The sequence below is a fragment of the Gymnoscopelus braueri genome (genome assembly GCF_963280865.1).
Source record: "Gymnoscopelus braueri genome assembly, chromosome: 5".
NCBI classification, from domain to species: Eukaryota; Metazoa; Chordata; class Actinopteri; order Myctophiformes; family Myctophidae; genus Gymnoscopelus; species Gymnoscopelus braueri.
Window position 1 is genome coordinate 32,081,769 of NC_137606.1, and position 21,237 is coordinate 32,103,005.

General features: G+C 40.7%; 2 protein-coding genes across 2 annotated transcripts in view; one reads left to right on the forward strand and one right to left on the reverse strand.

The window, feature by feature from the left end:
• Positions 1 to 886: 886 nt before the first annotated feature.
• LOC308084965 (arsenite methyltransferase) lies at positions 887 to 7,945 on the forward strand. The gene is made up of 10 exons (XM_080427965.1): positions 887 to 987; positions 1,664 to 1,797; positions 2,202 to 2,352; positions 2,439 to 2,575; positions 2,716 to 2,785; positions 5,584 to 5,665; positions 5,807 to 5,938; positions 6,035 to 6,177; positions 6,320 to 6,445; positions 6,856 to 7,945. Exons 1-10 carry the CDS (start codon positions 958 to 960, stop codon positions 6,931 to 6,933), a joined length of 1,083 nt encoding a protein of 360 aa, XP_080284091.1. The 5' UTR covers positions 887 to 957; the 3' UTR covers positions 6,934 to 7,945.
• Positions 7,946 to 8,073: 128 nt separating this feature from the next.
• Positions 8,074 to 21,237, reverse strand: part of LOC308084963 (ATP-binding cassette sub-family G member 4-like) — a 25,197-nt gene continuing 12,033 nt past the window's right edge. Inside the window, exons 7-16 of the mRNA XM_080427962.1 lie at positions 19,327 to 19,472; positions 17,898 to 18,021; positions 17,649 to 17,763; positions 15,295 to 15,437; positions 14,623 to 14,721; positions 14,030 to 14,198; positions 13,418 to 13,518; positions 13,028 to 13,186; positions 11,789 to 11,907; positions 8,074 to 11,345 (exon numbers count right to left, since the gene is read on the reverse strand). Coding sequence (XP_080284088.1) covers positions 11,120 to 11,345; positions 11,789 to 11,907; positions 13,028 to 13,186; positions 13,418 to 13,518; positions 14,030 to 14,198; positions 14,623 to 14,721; positions 15,295 to 15,437; positions 17,649 to 17,763; positions 17,898 to 18,021; positions 19,327 to 19,472 — 1,401 coding nt within the window. The 3' untranslated portion in view covers positions 8,074 to 11,119. The remainder of the gene's footprint in view (positions 11,346 to 11,788; positions 11,908 to 13,027; positions 13,187 to 13,417; positions 13,519 to 14,029; positions 14,199 to 14,622; positions 14,722 to 15,294; positions 15,438 to 17,648; positions 17,764 to 17,897; positions 18,022 to 19,326; positions 19,473 to 21,237) is intronic.

The window sequence follows — 21,237 nt, forward strand, 5'->3', positions numbered from 1 at the left end:
ATCTACAAGCTCAAAGGGCGTCGCATGATCTGCTATTTACAAGAACATTTAAACATTTGAACACAAATCTGGTGTGGGGGTCCCTAGCCTGGGATCAATGCCATTTTCGGGTTTCTGATCCGGTGTGGACGGAAATAACTTTACGTCATCAGGCGGCTGGAACCTCCGGTGCCGTGCACCTCCAAAATGATTCCCCCAGTTTAAAATGTGTTTAGTTTGGTATAATCATTTCGTTTCTTTTGTTATAATGATTGTTTGGTAAGTCCATCTTTTATGCTAACTCGTAGCGTGACTAGCGAGACTAAACTAATTGATTTGCAATTATGTGGGGAGCAAAAACAATGCGACGCCAACAGGAACCCACCACCGGAACAAGATATTTACTTTCTTTTTTTCTAAACCGGATCACAAGGCTCAGCTTAGAATAAATACCTGGCTTTCCTCCGCGGTGGAAAGTCTGGTGACACGGGGTTAGGGGGTCCCTGTACCCTGGCACAAAACATTTTTCAGACTCCGTGTGGTCACAATGCATACATATTAATTCGGGGGTCCTTGACATGAAAATGTTTGAGAACCATGGTTTAAACAACATTTAGGAAACAAGCCCAAAATAAGCAACTACACTTTAGAAACAAGCCCAAAAAAGCAACTTGCAACTAACCAATATTTACAAGCAACTTCAGAGAAAAACAAGCCCAAAGTCGCTTACAATAAGCGGACATGGCAACGCTGGTGGTGGAGCGCACTGGAAACCACAGACAACCGGTACGCCGTTTACGTCTACGTAACCACGCAAACAAAGAGGGGATTCGCTGAAAGATACGCAAACGTACTAGTTCGACGGCTCTATCTTTAACGTACCCGGATGAAGAGACCGGAAATTTTAGTTCAAGGTTCAAAGTTCAACTTGTTTTATCAAACTTTATCTGTTTATTTTAATGCACCCGTTGTGTCAGAATGCAAGGTGAAGTGCATGAAAACGTGAAGGTATTGTATTGTTTTGTATTGCATTGTAGGCTACAACAATGGCGTACAAATTATTAGAATGTTAGAGAAACCTTGGAATATTGTAATCTTACATGTTGTGACATTATTACTTTGTTTTTGTTGCTTGACTGACCTAGCTCCGTGTATGTGGGTGGGGGGTGGGGGGCACAGACAGGGCCTCCCACAGGGCAACAATTGTGTCATTTTTTTTGCTACTCTGTAAAGCTTTTTGTAAAACCCTACTCACTTTCAAAAATGCCCTAAAGAAACACCTTCAGGAGGCTGCAATTCGAAAATGGCCCCTGTCAAAGTCTCCCCCCCCCCCAACTCTTATTTTTTTCCCTCTCTTGTACATATTTTTTACTATTCATACCAGTAACCTGTAAGCTGATTGTATGACGTTCTAGTAGTGTGTATATCTGTCTGTCTCTTATATGTCATCATGATTTGTGTGCGTGGGGATCTCATTTTAAACAAGCTCAGTGCTTTATGAGCCTTCCAGTTTAGTAGACCTTGTATTGTGAATTTGTACTTCCATGTACTGTTGTTCTCATGTTCTTACTAAATAAAGTACATCATAGTACATCAATCAACCAATCAATTTTACAATTCAGTTGTATTATTATTTGTTTATATGTGTGTGTAATATGCATTTATTGTTGCTCTGTGTGTCTAGAAATACTATGGCTCCCGCCTGGAGTCATCCTGTGATCTGCAAACAAGTGCTGCCTCCTGCAGTTTGTCTGCCCGACCAACATCACAAGATGCTCTGAATGCATTGAACCTGGTTCACCCTGAAGTAGTTAAAAGGTAGGACATGGATTTGACCCTTGACATTCCTGACACACAAATGCTTTAAAGAATGTTATACTTTTCATATCCCCTGGAGCCGTAACACACAGCCACACAGTAAAATCCTGAATATTGCCATTTTCTCATATAAACTCTGGAAGATGTCCACTCACTCACTGTGAATTCTTCGGTCAATGGCATGCTTTATTCACACATGGGCTCAAAGCTGGCTATACACAGGTTTTGTGTATATTGTCTGGTCACATACAGGTCCTGTATGGAATGTCTAGATAAGTTCAGTGTTGCAGTGCATGTGTGAAAGCACATTTTAGTCTCAACACTGGGTTTTTACTGTGTGCACCTTGTCAGCAATGGACCCTTTTGCTGCAACTTGTATGATGCTTTTTTGGTTTACTCTGTAGATTCTTTGGCTGTGGCCTTCCGGTTCCAGAGAAGCTTGAGGGCTGCAGAGTTCTGGACCTGGGAAGTGGTTCAGGGAGAGATTGTTATGCTCTCAGCAAACTGGTCGGACAGCGGGGGCATGTCACAGGGATTGATATGACTGAGGAATTGGTAATGATGTGCTCATAAACATACTGTACACAAATGGACATTCCTTTCTACACACCTCACATTGGTGTGACTATGTCTCTTTTTAGATCCTCGCATCTCAGAAATATATCGAGTACCACAGAGAGACGTTTGGTTATGACAAGCCCAACACCTCCTTTGTCCAAGGTTATATGGAGAAGCTTGGTGAGGCTGGTATCCAGAATGACTCAATGGATATTGTTGTGTAAGTCTATTATCTAAGAAGGCAAATAGCATGTTTATTATGATGCTACGCTGAAACGTATGACCAGTCATCATCGCACAACAGATTGGTTCCATTCCAAAGCTGTTTTTTGTTAGATCTTTCTCAAATCTTCTTTACAGATCCAACTGTGTGATCTGTTTGTGTCCTGACCAAAAGAAAGTGCTACAGGAAGCTCACCGAGTACTAAAGGTTAGACTCTTGTACAATTGTTCTACTACTATATAAAGTTGAATTTGGGACAGGCGGTGTCTGTCTGTGGTGGGCACACAGTCGCACACATATGCCCATATATGGACTGTACATTCGCGGCCCGTTGTCATCAATACCATAACCCAATCACGGGCATGCTGCGCCGCTGATATGCATAAATCAGCTGTGTTAGGCAATGGTTTCTGTTGTGTCACAAATGGGACAAATGTCACTGTTTGTTGCAGAAACATGTTCTTTCCCTCCACCATATTAGGCAGTGGTGGAAAAAGTACTCAAATGTTTTACTTAAGTAAAAGTATCAATACTGCACTGTAGAAGTACTCTGTTACAAGTAAAGGTCCGAAATTCTAAATGTTTCTTGAGTAAAAGTACAGAAGTATTGGCATCAAAATTTACAAAAATGTTTGAAAATAGCCGATCTACAAGCTCACAACGCGATGCAACGCGTTGTGAGCTTGTAGATCTGCTATTTTCAAATAGCCTAGGTATAAAGTAGGGCTAAAGTGGTTAGTGTATGTTTCGTAATATCATAATTTATATCTGAAAAGTAACTAGTAACTAAAGTTTTCAAGTAATTGTAGTGGAGTAAAAGTACAATATTTGCCTCTGAGATGTAGTGGAGTAAAAGTATTGGAAATTGGAAATACTCCAGTAAAGTACAAATACCTCAAAATTGTACTTAAGTACAGTACTTAAGTAATTGTACTTAGTTACTTTACACCACTGATATTAGGTACACATGATCTCTGGAGTCATCATGTGATAACGAGCGTCAAACAGCTTTTTGATATGTCCTTACTATTTTAGCGACCCCGCAAAAGACCCGGCCATAACTTGCTCCTCCAAGGGAGCTAGCTCTCTTGGCGTTGCTTGTTACCTGCCGGTCAGCCGAGACCGAGCTGGAGTTCGATTCCGGCTCAGTGCGCGAAACGCTACATTGGTGTCGGAAAGTGGTCGAGGACCGGTGGAGCGTGCCCTTGCGTGAGGGACGTGAGTGAACCGTGAAGTGCGAGGGGCGCGCTTCTGAAATGAGGGGGTAGTGTAGCGAAAGACCCGGCCGTAACTTGCTACTTGCTTGTTACCTGCCGAACTGGAGACCGGGGCTCCATTCCAGGTTGGTGTGCGAAACGCTACACTATTTACCTGTATTTGGCTTCCAAGATTAGTGGGAGGGGCTTATTTCATGCAAAAAACTCCATATATCATGCACACATCCTATCAACCCCAACTTGGGATCGCATGTTGAGGGGCCTCTATACTATAGTGCTTGGCAACGTGTCGTCACCACGGGGGGCGTGGCTTAGTAGCTGCAGACATACTGGTGGGAGTCAATGTTAACCTGAAGAAGCATCTGTGTTATTTTTTGATTTGAGCTAAAAAGCTTTATTTTACACTTTGGCTATTCAAAAATAGCAGATATACAAGCTCATAGCACGGCACAGAGTGCCGCGCTACGAGCTTGTATATCTGCTATTTTTGAGAAATCTTTCAAATATGTGCAAATCTTTGAACATATGTCACAGGGAAATTGGCATTCCAGGGAAATTGAAAGAGGAGCGCTCGCTTTTAGGCGCGGGGCTTCGGCGCGAGGCGGGGCTTTTCGAGACACGTTTTTTTACGTGAGGCTCGCGAGGAGGAGGAGGAGGCGCGAGGCGGGGCTTTGATACGAGGCGGCGCGAGGAGGAGGCGCAAGGCGGGGCTTTGATGCGAGGCCGACCTGGCTTTTGTTGTTCCCCCCACATAGCAACCAGGAAGCTACGCTAGGGGAACGCTGAACACTCGTTCACACGCACACGTGATAATAGTTATTGTCCATGACGGAGGCGCGCCGACTCAGCAGAGCTTGAGGCCGAGGAGGCGCGCGTGCCCGCGCCGACCGGCCGAAGGTCTGCTAGTCGAATCAGCGCCATCCGAGTTGTGAACCGATAGGGGGAGAATAGATCTTTTCATGGGTTACAGTCTATGGTTACTATCCAGTGTCCACGACGACACACATGTGTGCGTGTGCGCGCATGCACACACGTGCGCACACATGCGCACACATGCGTGTGCATGTGTGCATGCTCACACATGCACACGCACACACGCATGTCCATGCATTGGCTTGCATTCATTGCCTTCTAGTGTTGGTTATACAAAAACAAGCGCTCCTTTTTCAATTTCCCTGGAATGCCAATTTCCCTGTAACATATATATTTTAACGAACATTTTAACTCAAATCCTTGCTTCTGGGGGTCCCTGGAACAACATATTTTGAGATGGGGGTCGGCGGCTAAATACATATCATTTTGGGGGTCCTTGACATGAAAAAGATTGAGCACCACTGATATAGAAACATAAGTTTTTCAGAAAACTGTTGGGATTTAGGAGACATGTAGAATCGGCTTCAGGTCTTAATGAGTTAAGTCAACCTGTTTATCCCCCACCAAGATGTCCGCCGCTCCAAATGACACTGTTGATGCCCCCTTCAGGATTTTTTGCTATGCACTATTGAGCAACCCCAAAAGTAATTTAACATCTGCCTATAGGGATGCCACAAATGTGAAATGTTGAACCATAGTATGTTGTAGAACAGGTATTAACCCCCACAGCATCCTCTGGTCCAAAAACTTTTACTTTTTGTTAATGGAACAAGAATATAGATGGCTCCATCTATATATATCACATTGGAGCAATTGCTTAAATTGCTCCATTGCTCAGGCGCCTATGATATACACGTACATACACTATGCACACATGTATCACTATCACTTTCCTTGTGCACGTTTATAATACAGGAGGGAGGAGAAATGTACTTCAGTGACATGTATGCCAGCAAAATGCTTCCTGATCACTTCAAGCAAGATCCAATTCTGTGGGGTAAATTACATTGATGCAATTGAATACCAATATAGCAGTGAAACAGAGTTATCTTTGGGCATTGTTGATGTTTAGAGTTTTGTGCAAAGCATCCATAGAGAAACACATTTTTGGGGCTGCTAATCAGTGTCTGTTGGATAGGTGAAGGAATGGGTGGCTCTCTGTTTTGGCAAGACTTCATTTCATTGGCCCAGATGGTGGGCTTCAGCACTCCCTACCTTGTTTCTGCCATTCACATTGTGGTCCATAACAATGAGCTCAAGGAAAAAGCAGGTAAAAAGACAGATTTTACATTTGATTACTTCTAGTGATCAATTTTCCATTTTGGAATTCATCAGCTTTAGTCACTCTGTGTACTTACCCCAACAGGTGACATCAAATATGCATCTGGCACTTACAGGATGTTTAAGTTGCCTAAAAATGCAGTCATGGCAAAGGCAATGGTAACCTATAAAGGAACCATAACAGATTTCCCAGATGAGTTTGAATTTGATTCATCCCACTCCTTCAAGGTAATGCTTAATTTGTAATTTGTCGAAAGACAGTGGCGCACCCTGAAAATAATAAATCTACAATCTCACAATGATGCAATGGGTTGTGAGCTTCACAAAAAAATAGATAATTATATCATCATTTATCTGTTGTGCCTTGCAGAAATATGTAGAGGTAGAAGTTGATGGGGAGATGGCATCTGTTCTCCAGACCTCTCGTTTCTCTTCTGATTTCAAAATCCAGATGTCGGATGAACCAGAGGCGAGTTCCTCAAACCCACAGCGACCGGTAAATAGTGCTCTAAACAGACATCATCTTTGCTCTAATGCATTTGGAATTTGAATATATCTAGCAAGTAGCTGCACCACTCTTCTTTATTTACAATCCCTATTAATATAATAATAATAATAATAATAACTTTATTTGTATAGCACCTTTCATACAAAATTGCAACCCAAAGTGCTGATTAGTTATTATGGCAGCAACAGATATCCTTGCTGGGGTCCACTAGACTAGACCTTGAAGTATACATAACATAATGTAACAAACTTACTAATGAGGCAATCTAGTACAAAGAAAACAAATGGGTGGATGCTTAATTAAATAATAATAATATTTGGACAATTGGTTTTGTAACATAATTCTTTAGAAGATTTGTGTGAATGTCATGTAAGGATATCATTTTGCTCTCTCCTCAGTGCTGTCACCTGAGCCCATTTCTTTTGTCCGACAAGCTGGGCACCGCAGTGAAGCAATGCTCCAAAATAAGAAAATGAAGAGATCTCTGAAAGTAATTGCCAGAACCTTGGTTGCACATGTACCATGTAACATGTCTAATCACAATCGCATTACATTTTAAAACTTTCTTTTGTGAATACAAATTTATTTTAACCAATCTGTCTGGTAGAATATGTTAATGCAGTGTAACTAACACACAACTTTGCTTTTTGGAGATGGTCTCCCTGCTCTTCTATTGAGAAATGTTGATCTAGGCTACTGATTGACAAGAGGTATTGCATAAACGGTGTAGGTGCCAAAATCCATCCCCAAAATGATCTTACGTGTTTTCAAAAGACTAGAGTCCACTTCCAAAGTGCATTTTGTTCATTTATTAAAACCTTTTTTTCTCTCCAAAAGGTGCAAATGAATCAAACAAAAACTGTACGAAAAAGGCTTCTGGTCTATCCTCAAGGCTGTCTTTCCCACTTATACCCACTGATAAAAGTCACTGTGACCCTGAACCTGACCTGACTTTATATACAGGACTATAATCACACATGTATCTAATCAAAGCAGCTGTTCTAAATGCTCTCTTGATTACAGCAGATAAACATTATGCACAGTTCAAATACTATTCAAACACTAAATACTAGTCACAGTGAGTGGCCACACTGTGGTATGTTGTGAGGCTGTAGATTGGCTATTTTAGCTGTTTGTGCCAAAGTTATTATCAAATATTAGCTTATTGTTTCGGAATGTTGCCCTATTTTGACATGTCCATAATAAGAATGCAGGGGTTTATGTGGATAATGGCAGACCCATTGAGTTGATTCATCAACACCCATTATGAGGATTCAATGTTAGTTTCGCATTCTTCTTGTTATCTCTAAGCACACCAAAATAAATTACAAATCAACTAAGTTGTTTTTGGCAATAAATTGTTGAATATTGAATGATGTATGGATATTCGTTTATGGAGGCCTATGGGAGTATCGTAACTCTCTCAATAGCTCTGGTGTGGGGTTTTCCACATTGTTTATGTAACTTTGGTAGTCATTTAAGGATTGGATGAAAACAAATAAAAAATAATTGTAATGCTCTACTTTTCTAAGAATAGGAGAAACAGGCATGTTTCAGGACCACTGGACTGCACTGACGTGAGTAATGAGTACACAGAAGGAGGAGAGGAGGCAAGCAACAGGTTCCATTCTGATATTTATTTTCTTTCATAGGGCAGTTCCAGCAGTAGTGGTGTGTATTCAAAAATAAATATCAGAAATTAGGTCAAACTGGGGGAAAAAAGGAAATGATCAAACAACTATCTGGGTGATACAGTATAAGATGATAGTCATGAAGTGAACAATACAACTAGCTGAGTAGATTCAATGAAAAAAATAAAATACTAATAAACATTGAGTTTACTAGCACTGTCCATGGTGCTGCTGTGTCTCCCCAGGCAGGGGCTCTTCCTGGTGCTTTTCCATGGAGTGACGAGTCAGTAACGATACACATGGGTCTTCTTTGGCTCCAAAATAGTCCCATGTTACAGTACACATACAGTATGTTCTGAAATCCCTGCTGCAGACATTTCTTATTTGTGGCCTCATTCCACAGCACACACCCTTACAAACACATTCATGTTGCAGCAACATATGATGTGCGAATAACTAATATTTCCAAAACATTAAATGTTTATCTATTATCCCATTTTGCTTCCAACAATTCATTACCTAAAAATGTTTTAGAAGTTAAGTAAGGGGTCATTAGAAGAATGGACTTGAAAAAAAGCACCCTTATCCGAAGAGACTGTCAGAGTAAAACACATCTTCTTTTGGTCTTTATTGCAATACCAGACACTTGGTTGCTGTACAGTGGAGTTTGGGAAAAAGGGAAATACAACGAGTGAACATACAACCTATTCCAAGTACATGACTCGGTTAAAGTTAATTCAGCTGACTCAGATAAAACTAAGATTGGAATGAAATTACAGTAAAGGAATTACAGAATATTATTTTCCAATATTATTCCATAATCCATATTATATAATTCTTTGGTTATTATGCCACTGCTGCATGTCTGTAAAAGGCATATTGTGTCATAGGGAATATGACACAATATGGTCGTGAAAAGTGAATTTCATTTATTCTTTAAATACCCCTGCAATTAATAGCAGGCTCTTTCTGGCAGTGTCCACTGCAAAGATGCAGAAACAACTGTTGTTGTTTTTCTCTGGAAATACAATGGTTGAAAGTGGATGCAGCCTCATAACTTGATTCCATATTCTATCCATTTGCTTAGTCCACTTCCCACAGTCTGTCTCTAAGCTGATATCAACATTTGTATTTTGGTCCCAGTGTATGTTCTGATGTCCAATATACAACAAAAGACAATCAATAATTTGTGGGAAACTTAGATGCAGTTCAGATGTACTGTATGAGGTGACCAGCAATTCAAAAGTAACATCAACTCTTTTGATTGTTGTAGCGTGAAGGCACAGTTGGACTAGTGACATAACAGCTTTGATAGCAACACATCTGACTGTGGTTCCTATGCAACTGTTATGTTTGTATATTCTCTGTGACACAAAAAAGTAATCAATCTGGCATTAAATGTGCTAATATGCATACAGTACAATAAATAATACAGGATGTAGGCTGTATAAAAAAATTATCAAGAGATTATTTCAACTAAGTAAAAATGTGGTTAAGCTTTACAATTTGATCAAAGAAGTAGAAAACATACCCATCAGAGGGTAATCACCAACCAGGGAAAAGCTTATTTTTATAAATATAAACATTAAGTAAAAAAAAAAGAAATATTTGATTTTCATAAACAGCTAAATAAAGGCTCTCAAAGTTCTACGTATTTACAGTATAATGCCTCTGTGATGATCAGTACAGTCATTCTCTCATCATTCTCTCAAGCACAGTATACCTTCTCTACCAAAACAGCATCATGTCCTCAATAAAGATCATGTAAACAGATAGATGGGATTCAATTGAAGCCAGTAGATGGGTAAAGAGATAGATGCTGTATGGAATAAACATGCATGAGACCTCCATGAGACCTATTTGGAAGTCAGATAGGTGGGCCGCAAACGCTTTCGAGATATTCAAGTGGACCCTGATCCAGAAAAGGTTGGGAACCACTGGTACCTGAAGCCTGTCGACCCACAGCTGATTTCTTCCTAACCTTTCACCCTTCCTCAGTGCCAGCGACGCCCACTCCAATATAGAGACATGTATTACTGAACGTTCTGCAACATTCAGTGTGCGTTGTCCTGCCTTACACACAGTGATTGAAGGGAGTCCAGTTGTCTGAGGTAAAAAACGGTGTTCATAAGATTGCTGCACAGCAAGATACATTTACATGCCCACCAATCATTTAATCTGTAATCATGCCTACAACTTGATTCAGGTAAGCACAACTCGGTTAGCTCCTAGATCTCTACTTCATCTTTGAATTCACCACCATGTACACTAATATTTGTAAAGGTCCAGTCAGTGAAATGACAATTTTGAGGTCAAATTTATCAAAGGACATGTTAGTTATCCAATTAATTACATCTGATAACAGTGTAGAGACAAATGCTTTTTGAAAAATTCTCCCTCTGGTTGTCAATGGATTCAAACCGATTTAGAACGCCAATCTACTTCTTGGTGTAAATTCTGTCAGTTTCCCAGAGGTTTTAATTAACTGATTGGCTGATAATGTGCATAGTTAATCAGGCACAGTCTGTCAGACAGTAGCAAGTCAGCCAAAGCTCTGCCTCTAAAAATCCTGCTGTCATCTAGTCCCTCCTACTGAACCCTGTTACATCAACATTCTTGACAAACATCCAAAATAATGGGCTAACATTTCAGCATTTTCATATGATATCCAAGTAGATGCATATTGGATCTCATTTGACTATAACACCCATCTCTACCATCACTGTGACATACATCCATGTAAACCTGTGTAACTGGGGGATATGAAGTTAGTTCCAACCATTTTCAGTTTAATCAAACCTGAATCTGGTTATACATCAAAACCAGATAGATTATCATGAGCATGTAAACACATGGACCATGGTCCACGGTCCTTGGTTGTGGAGCAGGTCAGATTGTTGTTAGATTCCTTTAGCACCAATGCATAGTATGACACTGCAAACAGGATGAACTTGCACATGAAAAGAGCTTGTTTTCTGTGCACAGAAAAGAGTCCAGGGAATGATGTGAGAGAGAGCCTTGGTGTTTTGGCTTATCTTTCAGCCTTGATCTTGTAGCGGAGGACGAGGTAGGTAGCCAGACGCAAAATGACAAAGAAGATGCCCAGAACAATAAAATCCATGTAGATTACGCCATCGTCTACATCCAGAAGCTGAAGAACCTCCTCAGGCTGTTGGAACTTACACACCTTCTCTGGACAGTCCAACTCAGTACGGTTCATCCCATATATGGACAGGATCACTCCTTCAAAGCCATACCTGAATACAATAGACTCTTTATTTCCTTCAGATTCACAGAGGTAGATATAAAATGGAAAAGACACAATAAATGCACCAATCGAAAGAAAGGATACCATTTCAAAGCATTCAAAGTGCTAAAATATGTCCCTCCTCATTGAGGGAAATTCTAAAACAACATACGAAGATAAAACATCTGTTTCAGTTGTACCTTAATCGCTGACATAGGCTCTGTGCAGAACTGTAGTCCTGGGTTTCCAGAAGGTGGCATACCCGTTTCTTGTTCATTTTCTCATTTCTGGTTTAAATCTGCTCCTAAGCCAATCAAATGAAGCTACGGGAAACTGAACTGGAACTGGAAACTGGTATGCCACCTTCTGGCAACCTGTCCTATTATGCACAGGTCCCATTAGGAATGTCTCACTTCTGGGAGACGAGGAGGTCAGACAAGGAGAGAAACTAACCTGACATAGGACACATAGGAGATCCATTGTAGGTAACTGGGGATGGTGTCGAAGTTGACAAAGAATCCAGAAAAGAGGAGAACTGGGATAGCAGTGACAGGACCCACAAAAGTCGCCACCTGTAAGCAGACACAACATATCTGATGTTATCTGCTTTTTATCCTAACCTATACCAACCATAGACAGTAAAAAGTATGGACAACGTTACGCCCGTAGACTCTACAGACCGTAGACCGTTCTATATCCGGTCCGAAAAATGTACACAGAAATGAATGCTATTGGTTGGGACCAATGCGGGAGTGGGTAATTAATGCTATTGGTTGTGTAGCTTGTCAATCAAATCATCACAAGGTAGCCACGCCCCTTGTACAGCATACCCTACTTTATCATTAAAAAAAAAAAAAAATGCGACCATAATTTACCAAAAGCATATCATGGTGATTGAAAGAAGACTTTAAACTAGCGACTGGCAGCATATAGTATTTATGACAATGTTTATTAAGGTAATAAAATCAAGTGTAAAGTTTGGCAAAAACCCATCCGCTTGAATGGAGCCTAATTGCTTCTGACACTAGCAGGGGTGAAACAGCAAGACTACAGGCCATTCATATGAACTGTCACTTCCTATACAGCCTCAATTTACAACTCAGAAGCTGGCCCCTTGATAACAACCTAAATGCAACACGTTCTTATTGTCACATTCAATCGCCTAAGGAAAAATAATTCAACCAAATGATCTATCATTTCAACCTATCGTCACATAATTGGTCCTCACTAATGCTCAAGATAAAATGATACAATGTTTTTCGTCTGTGTCTCAGAGGAGGGCTGTGGACAGTTCAGAAACCCACCTACCAGTGACATCAGCATTAGGTTTGTTTTTACAAACGAGATTTACATTTTGTTTTGTTTTGTTTTATTAACGTGAGAACAATGGCTTCTATTATAACATGCTAACGTTCCAGGAATAGAAATCCTGCGGTTTCTATTAGCTTGGATTCCCAAGCGAGGATGTCACTGGTAGGCGGGTTTCTGGACTGTCCACAGCCCTTCTCTGCACAGACGGGGTAGAAAAAAATTGTACGACAATATTATGAGCATAATTGAGGACCAATTCTACGAAGATAGGTTGAAAATGAGCGAAGTCGTCCTTTAACTTGTGTTACACTGTTTAATTTCGTAATTAAGAACGTAAAGAGAAAATATGACTATCAAGATGTATCGAATGTTGAAGTGTACCTGTAGCGAGGTGGCGGCGGCCCCGACCAGCAGGCCCAGGGACTGGGCCACAAGGGCAGTACAGGTGGAGAGGGCTAAGAAGAGCAGGAAGCGGATAGCTTCAGGAGGCTGCTCAGTCATCCAGTACACTATGCTGCAGTACATGATAGGACAGATCACCTGAAAAACACAACACTCCTTTACTATATTATCACTCTTACAGCAGTGTTTCCCAAACCTTTTCAGCTCTAGACCGAAAAGATACATTTGGTGTCTCACAGAGACCGAAACGTACACAAATATATCATGATTCGAATTACCAAAAATGAGTCGACTCGAGACCCATTGTTTGGGAACCACTGCTTCACAGTATAACACGGTAAATATGTCTTCTGTTGTTCTCAGACTGACCTGGAATGGAATATCAGCCATGGTCTTGGCCAGGTAGTAAGCCTTCAGGCTGTACCAGTAGTTGAGATGTTCCCTCAGGAACACAGACATCTCCAGAGGAACTGATGGTGGATGGAATATGAAAACATGGTTTCCAAGATACATCAATTGCAAGTCTTTTGTTCAATGTATACTCCATGTCATTATTGGCAACACATATCCCACCCGAGCACCTATCTGCTCCCTTATCCATAGTCTGTAAGAATAGCACTTTACTACAGTCATCATCAATGTAACAGTTTTTACAGATCTGTCTGTGTGCGTGCAATCCGTGCATGTCCGTTTGTCTGGAGCTTTGTCAGCACCAAATGTATTGTGCACACTGCCAGTAGGCTAACTTAGTACCCCCCACCACCACTTTTTATACTTATACTTGACAATCAATCAATCAACCAGTCAGCCAGTCAGTCAGTCAGTCAGTGAATCACTTAAACATGCCTATAGAAAATCCAATAGGCCTATACCAAAGCAGTATGGGTAGCATAATGGGTTAACGTCAAATGTAGAAGGTGTTCTAATATTATTAAATATATTAAATATTTTTCTTGGTCTGTCTGTGTTGAAAAGACTCACAAGTCAGCACAGTTGGCATGAGCGCTCCAAACATGATGAAGAGCATTGAGAAGAAGAGAAAGCCAGTGTTGTTGAAGACCTTGCTGGCATCATTGCCGATGTTCAGGTAAAGCAGTCCTATCAACACACCTATGGAGATGTGTGACATTAGTCTGAGATGAAACAATACCTGGGAACCCAAAGGAAAAAGACAAGATTACACCCGAGTTAAAGTTCCAAGTATTCCAGAGCAGGACAGCCAGGTAGTACAGGGACTCTGAGTAACTTCTGCCTGATTGCAAAGAATCCCTGCTTTTCCTTTTTTTTTTTGGGGTGTAAAATATTCATGCATGTGTATGGTTTAAGAGACCAATTTGTCTATTTTTTCTCTCCTCCTCACACTTGCACACATAGGTCTGATTATTAGGAATTTCACTGCATACATCACTATTATTATTAGGGCATGCGTCCTGGTGCAGATTTGTGCTCTACTGAGCAAACCTTTTTTCTTTGATTCTGTTTTGTTTTACATGCTTGGTATTAAAGCTTGTTTTATGAATGAAAAACAAGAGATTAATATTCATCCCATAATTGTCCAACTGATTTAGTCACACCTGATCTCGGCATATTGTTATGAATGTTCTCTTGAAGAGGATACAGAACTGTGTCCCGGTGCTCGTGGCAAATGTATGTCTCTCTACATGGCCGGAGTCCTGAAGAAATGGAAACAGGTCATATTAATGTCAGAGATTAGATGAGATAAAATGAAGAAGATATGATATGATACGATACGATGCGACGCGTCGACATAAAACTTTATTGCTCCCTGAGGGGAACCCTGGTTGTTTGGCAGCCAAGAAAGTTATGTACAGTAGCTAAAGTTACAGTATGATCATAGAAGAAATAATTAGCAACAGAAGGTACAGTAGGTGATAACAATAATAAGTTAGGTGTAGTACTTTTGAAGATGTCATATAAAAAGCAACAATGAAAAATCTATAGAAAATCCACATCGTACGCTGTATAAAACAAAATCAAACCGGAACAAAAATGCAAAACAAGAAAACAAGAATAAAATCGTACAGAAACAGAATACAACCAAATTAAACCAGAATATAAAAAAATCCCAATTATTGTCATTTTAGATACCACAGGTGTGAACACACATGTAAACACATGCCCTGTACATATCCATATGGTGTAAACCTATGGTACATAATTTCATTTCATGGATGGCTGTAGCACCACCATATCCCACAGTGTGGCGTGTATTGATGAGTACCCACCTTAGTGCTGTTCATCACACAGACGGAATCGTCTTTCTGGTCACACAGCTTCTTCTTCTCATCTAAGGCACACATTCCTCCCTGCACCGCCTCAAACAGCACTGGGTTCATGTCTCCATACTCTCCTGATGCCACCTCAATGACTGAGGAGATGGGTACACCACAAATATGAGAAATGTTTCACACTTTTGTTGTCAGTCCTCAACACTCTTTGTGTTGTAATGTAGTACAGTATTAAGACTATATGAGTCAGTTACCTAAAGCTCAGGAGCTAACAATGAACAATATCCAGTGCATCTTCTTTAACCACTTAAAACCCAGCATTGGTATTGTGGGGAAAGCTTTCGCTGAAAATAGCCGATCCACAAGCTCACAACGCGACGCAACGCGTCGCGTTGTGAGCGGCTATTTTAGTGATCGGCTATTAGTGATCGGCTATTTTTTTTTAGTGATCGGCTATTTTCAGCGAAAGCTTTCCCCACAATAACAGAGAAGGCAGTAATATTGAGCCCTGAGGGTCTCCGGTTACCCATATGGAGTTTAAGTGGTTAAAGGACCTACTATTTCTACATGTTTTAGCCCATTGACCTTGCATTACATTACAGTGCTACAATACCATCATAGTTTTTGGGCGGTGAAACCGCCCCTATATGTGAGGTTTGGATATTTGCACACCAAATCCTGCGCTGTGATTGGCCACCAGTGTACCCCCCTAACCCTGCACCGTGATTGGCCAATCACAGTCTATTCAGGACTGTGATTGGCTAGGGAAACATGACACATGTGCATAGCCCTATAAATAGGACTATGCACTTAAAAAAAACATTTATGGGTTTTTTTTTTTTTTTTTTTTTTTTTTTTATGGTTTAAAAAAAAAACACATTTATGTTTTTTTTTAAGTGAATCGTCAGAATCGGAATATGACTTTCATAAAGAGTGTTTCAATAAATGTATTTATTTTTTGTACATGATTGGTTGACTCCATTCACACCCTTAGCCCAGTATTGTGATTAGCTAGCAAGACACCGCCCACTTCACACTGGGTGTGATTTTTAGATGTTTAATGCCTTTTTCCTACTGTCCCCCCCCCCCTTCAATTTCTCCCCAATTTAGTCTCCCTCACAGGATTTTCAATGGCAAAACTTAACGTGTGCCGTGATTCATCCTTTCTCTTCTCTTGTCAGTCAGATCCCCTCCCCGCTGAACAGGCACCCCAATCAACCAGCAGGGGTCACTATATGTGAGGTTTGGATATTTGCACACCAAATCCTGCGCTGTGATTGGCCACCAGTGTACCCCCCTAACCCTGCACCGTGATTGGCCAATCACAGTCTATTCAGGACTGTGATTGGCTAGGGAAACATGACACATGTGCATAGCCCTATAAATAGGACTATGCACTTAAAAAAAACACATTTATGGGTTTTTTTAAGTGAATCGTCAGAATCTGAATATGACTTTCATAAAGAGTGTTTCAATAAATGTATTTATTTTTTGTACATGATTGGTTGACTCCATTCACACCCTTAGCCCAGTATTGTGATTAGCTAGCAAGACACCGCCCACTTCACACGGTGTGATTTTTGGGCGGTGAAACCGCCCCTATAAGTGAGGTTTGGATATTTGTACAACAAATCCTGCGCTGTGATTGGCCAAAAATGTACCCCGCCTAACCCTGCACCGTGATTGGCCAATCACAGTCTATTCAGGACTGTGATTGGCCAGTGTCACATGACACATGTGCATAGCCCTATATAAGAAACCATAACTTAAAAAAAACCATACATTTGTTTTTTTCAAGTTATGGTTTCTTCCATCATAAAGAGTGTTTCAATAAATGTATTTATTTTTTGTACATGATTGGTTGACTCCATTCAGTATTGTGATTAGCTAGCAAGACACCGCCCACTTCACACAGGGTGTGATTTTTAGATGTTTAATGCCTTTTTCCTACTGTCCACCCCCCCCCCCCTTCAATTTCTCCCCAATTTAGTCTCCCTCACAGGATTTTCAATGGCAAAACTTTACGTGTGCCGTGATTCATCCTTTCTCTTCTCTTGTCAGTCAGATCCCCTCCCCACTGAACAGGCACCCCAATCAACCAGCAGGGGTCACTAGTGCAACAACAAGGACCCAATCCCATGCAGGCAACTTGGGGTACCCAGGGGGGGGTCAACCCTGGACTCTGCGACAGTGAGTGTTTTACCTCTACATTTCAGCATGATATTAAAATAAAATAATCTTGTGCTGCCTTTATTGTTTGTGAAAGTTACATTATCATTGTGTTTTAATGCAGTTGATTTGAAAAGTCTAGACGGAAATAATCCCCGAAGAAAAGATTTGTATTGACATACTGAAGTCTGCAGGGTTGTGGTATGTAGGACAGTGCAAACCCAGGGTCTTCAGGTAGGGGATGAGGTAAGGCACTGTGCCTTTGTAGATGCACTGACCCTGGCTCAGGATGTACAGCTGTGGAAAGACAATAATAAAAAGGAAAAGAAACGTTATTGTCTGACTCAGAGCCGGCGCTAGCTGACAACGGTCAGCCCCCGTAAGTACGGTCGCCCCCTCAACCAGAACAGAACAGCATTGAGTTTGTGTACCTTGTTAAACATCTCAAACAGCCTGGCACTGGGTTGGTGGATGGTGCAGATGATCGTTCTTCCTCCCAGAGCCAGAGATCGCATGAGAGAGACAACCTGACAAGATGATGCGCTGTCCAGACCACTGGATAAATAGACAGACAGGCAGACAGACAGACAGACAGACAGACAGACAGACAGACAGACAGACAGACAGACAGACAGACAGACAGACAGACAGACAGACAGACAGACAAATAGAGGGGACACAACTGTCAGTTTTGTGTTTATTTATGTCATCAGTTTTGTGTTTTATGACTATTGTAATTGCCATGTGAGGTCAAAAAAGGTCTGTCTTCTACAACTACTCCCATACATTTCTTGTTTAGCCTAATGACCTGACAAGCACCCAAGCATTGTTTGACAGTTGTTTGCACTCATATCTGTGTACAAGTCACAAAAAAAACACCTCATGTGAATGCTGAAATAAATGTCAGTCTTTTGAGTGGGATGTGGAAAATATCCCAAGCCAATCATTGCTGTGCTATAACTGGCCAAGCAAGTTCGCTCAATGCCCAACAAGCAAAATTAGAAGTTCCCTAAGGACAACTTTGTTTTTTTACAACCAAGGTTTATATTTTAGCTTGTAATTAAAGTAAATAAAAGATGAGAGTAATTCTTTTTCATTTACTGCATTCTGTCCGGCAGGGCCGGACTGGAACCAAAATTCAGCCCTGGCATTTTGGTCCGAACCGGCCCACCACCGGCCCACCACCCCCACGGGGTGGTGGGCCCAACGGCGTTTTGTCAAAAAAAAAAGCGTCAGCCCAGCAACCCTATGTAAAGCATAGGCCACCACCTAGGTTGCACATGAACTCTGCAGCCGCACTGAGGCCACTGCTGGAAAGCATCCCAGTCAACATTAACGTAACTTATAATTGGGCCGCGCAACCCGGAAATGACCGTAATAATCCTAAAACGGGAGCAAAAATATCTCAACATTATTATTTTTTTTGGGTGGCCCAGTGGGTCCATTTGGCCGGTATGCCAAATGGCCAGTCTGCTACTGCTGTCCGGTGGCTAATTGGCTATATGCCTTTTTTACACAATAAAATAGGTCCTGTGGTCTTTGATGGCCAGATGTGAGTTATTGGGGGCTAGAAGAGCTACTGTAAATAATAATAAAGAAAACGCCGGATTATTGTGTAAAAAAAAAGAAGACATATTTAGCCAATGCCCCCTCCCACTGTAAAAAAGGTCGCGAAAATTGCTAAAACTATTAGAAAGCAGTACATTTTTAAATTTTAACACTCATCTTTTATTTACTTTAATTACAATCTAAAACATCAACTTTGGTTGTAAAAAAAACAAAGTTGTCTGGCTACCCCTTCCCCAGCACACCCCACAGCCAACACCTGTAGTGTTGTAACAAACTTTCTTATTTCCTCACCTGGTGGGCTCGTCAAAGAACATGACTGGAGGGTTGTTAACCAGTTCCAGGGCGATGGCCAGCCGTTTACACTGTCCTCCTGACAGGGATCCGGTGCGGGTATGAGCACACTCCTGGAGCCCCAGAGCAGTCAGAATCTCATCCACCTACAAGGTTAGTGTGTTGAAAACACATGGATTCATTTGGCTTTTTTTCCCGCAAAGGAACACACATCTTAAAGGAGGACTTCACCCATTTTCAACCTATCTTCATATAATTGGTCCACACTAATGCTGATATAATATGGATACATTTTTTTCTACTCTGTCTGTGTCTCAGAGGAGGGCTGTGGACAGTTCAGAAACCCGCCTAAGATTTCAAGATTTTATTTTTGGGCGGTGAAACCGCCCCTATAAGTGAGATTTGGAAAAATGTACAAATATCTGGGGCAGTGAAACCGCACCTATAAGTGAGGTTTGGAAATTTGTACAATTATCCTGCGCTGTGATTGGCCAATCACAATCTATCCAGGACTGTGATTGGCCAGTGTCACATGACACATGTGCATAGCCCTATATAAGCAACCATAACTTAAAAAAAAACATAACTTGGTTTTTTTTAAGTTATGGTTTTGTCCATCATAAAGAGTGTTTCAATAAATGTATTTATCTTTTGTACATGATTGATCGACTCCATTCAGTATTGTGATTAGCTAGCAAGACACATGCTGTGATTGGCTAGTGATACATATGACGAAACTAATCTAAAACCACTGTGATGTAACACTAGTATATTACTTAGATACTGTCCATTTCGTGAGAACAGTAAAGTAGAAGTCAAAGATCACTATGGCTGAAATGAGAAAAGGGAAAAAGGATATTGAGAAGAAAATAGAAAGTCTTCCTAGAAGTGGCTCTTTAAGATCAAAGCATATATCAGAAAAGGTTAAAGATGGAATTGTGACAAAGCACAGATCTGTCCAAGGTTACAGAAGAATTTCAGGCAAACCTAAGATTTCGAACACAGTTACCAACATAAATGTAAGAGACGAGACTTGGTGGGAAACGTAAAGAAGAACCCAAAAAAGGAAAAGGAAAAGGATATAATGGTAAGATCAAAGGGTATTCCAGAAGAGCTCAAAGACAGAATTGTGGCAAAGCACAGATCTGGCCAAACTTACAAAATAATTGCCGCTGCAGTTAAGATTTCCTAAATAAATAATTTAGTATGTATATATGTAAATATATAACAATTAATTTTTTTTAACCATTGTACATCGGAATATGACTTTCATAAAGAGTGTTTCAATAAATGTATTTATTTTTTGTACATCATTGGTTGACTCCATTCAGTATTGTGATTAGCTAGCAAGACACCGCCCACTTCACACAGGGTGTGATTTTTTATTAACATGAGAACAATGGCTTCCATTATAGCATGCTAACCTTCCAGGAATTGAAAGCCTGCAGTTTAAAAAATATATATATATTTTCTATTCGAATTAATTCCCCATCGTTGATGTCACGTTTCTGAACTGTCCACAGCCCTCCTCTAATACACAGACCGAGTAGACAAAAATGGTACCATATTATCATGAGCATTAGTAAGGACCAATTATATGAAGATGGGTGAAGTCGTCCTTTAACGTTAAATCTAGCAGCATGACAAGGACCAGCAAACCACCTCCTGTTGAGGACAACGACCCTGATGAAGACCAGAGTATGTCACAACACATTGCTCGTTTTATCATGTACTTTTCTATGTACATACGTTAAAACAACAGTGTACCTTGGATCTGGATCTTATTTTTACCATCCTACTAAAGAAGAAATAGTCTATTCAAGCAATCGGTCCTTCCTTTTATTGAATTCAATCTCCCATTGTTATCTTCCTGTTGAGGCTTTGAACAGTAACATTGTAATACTGATTGTT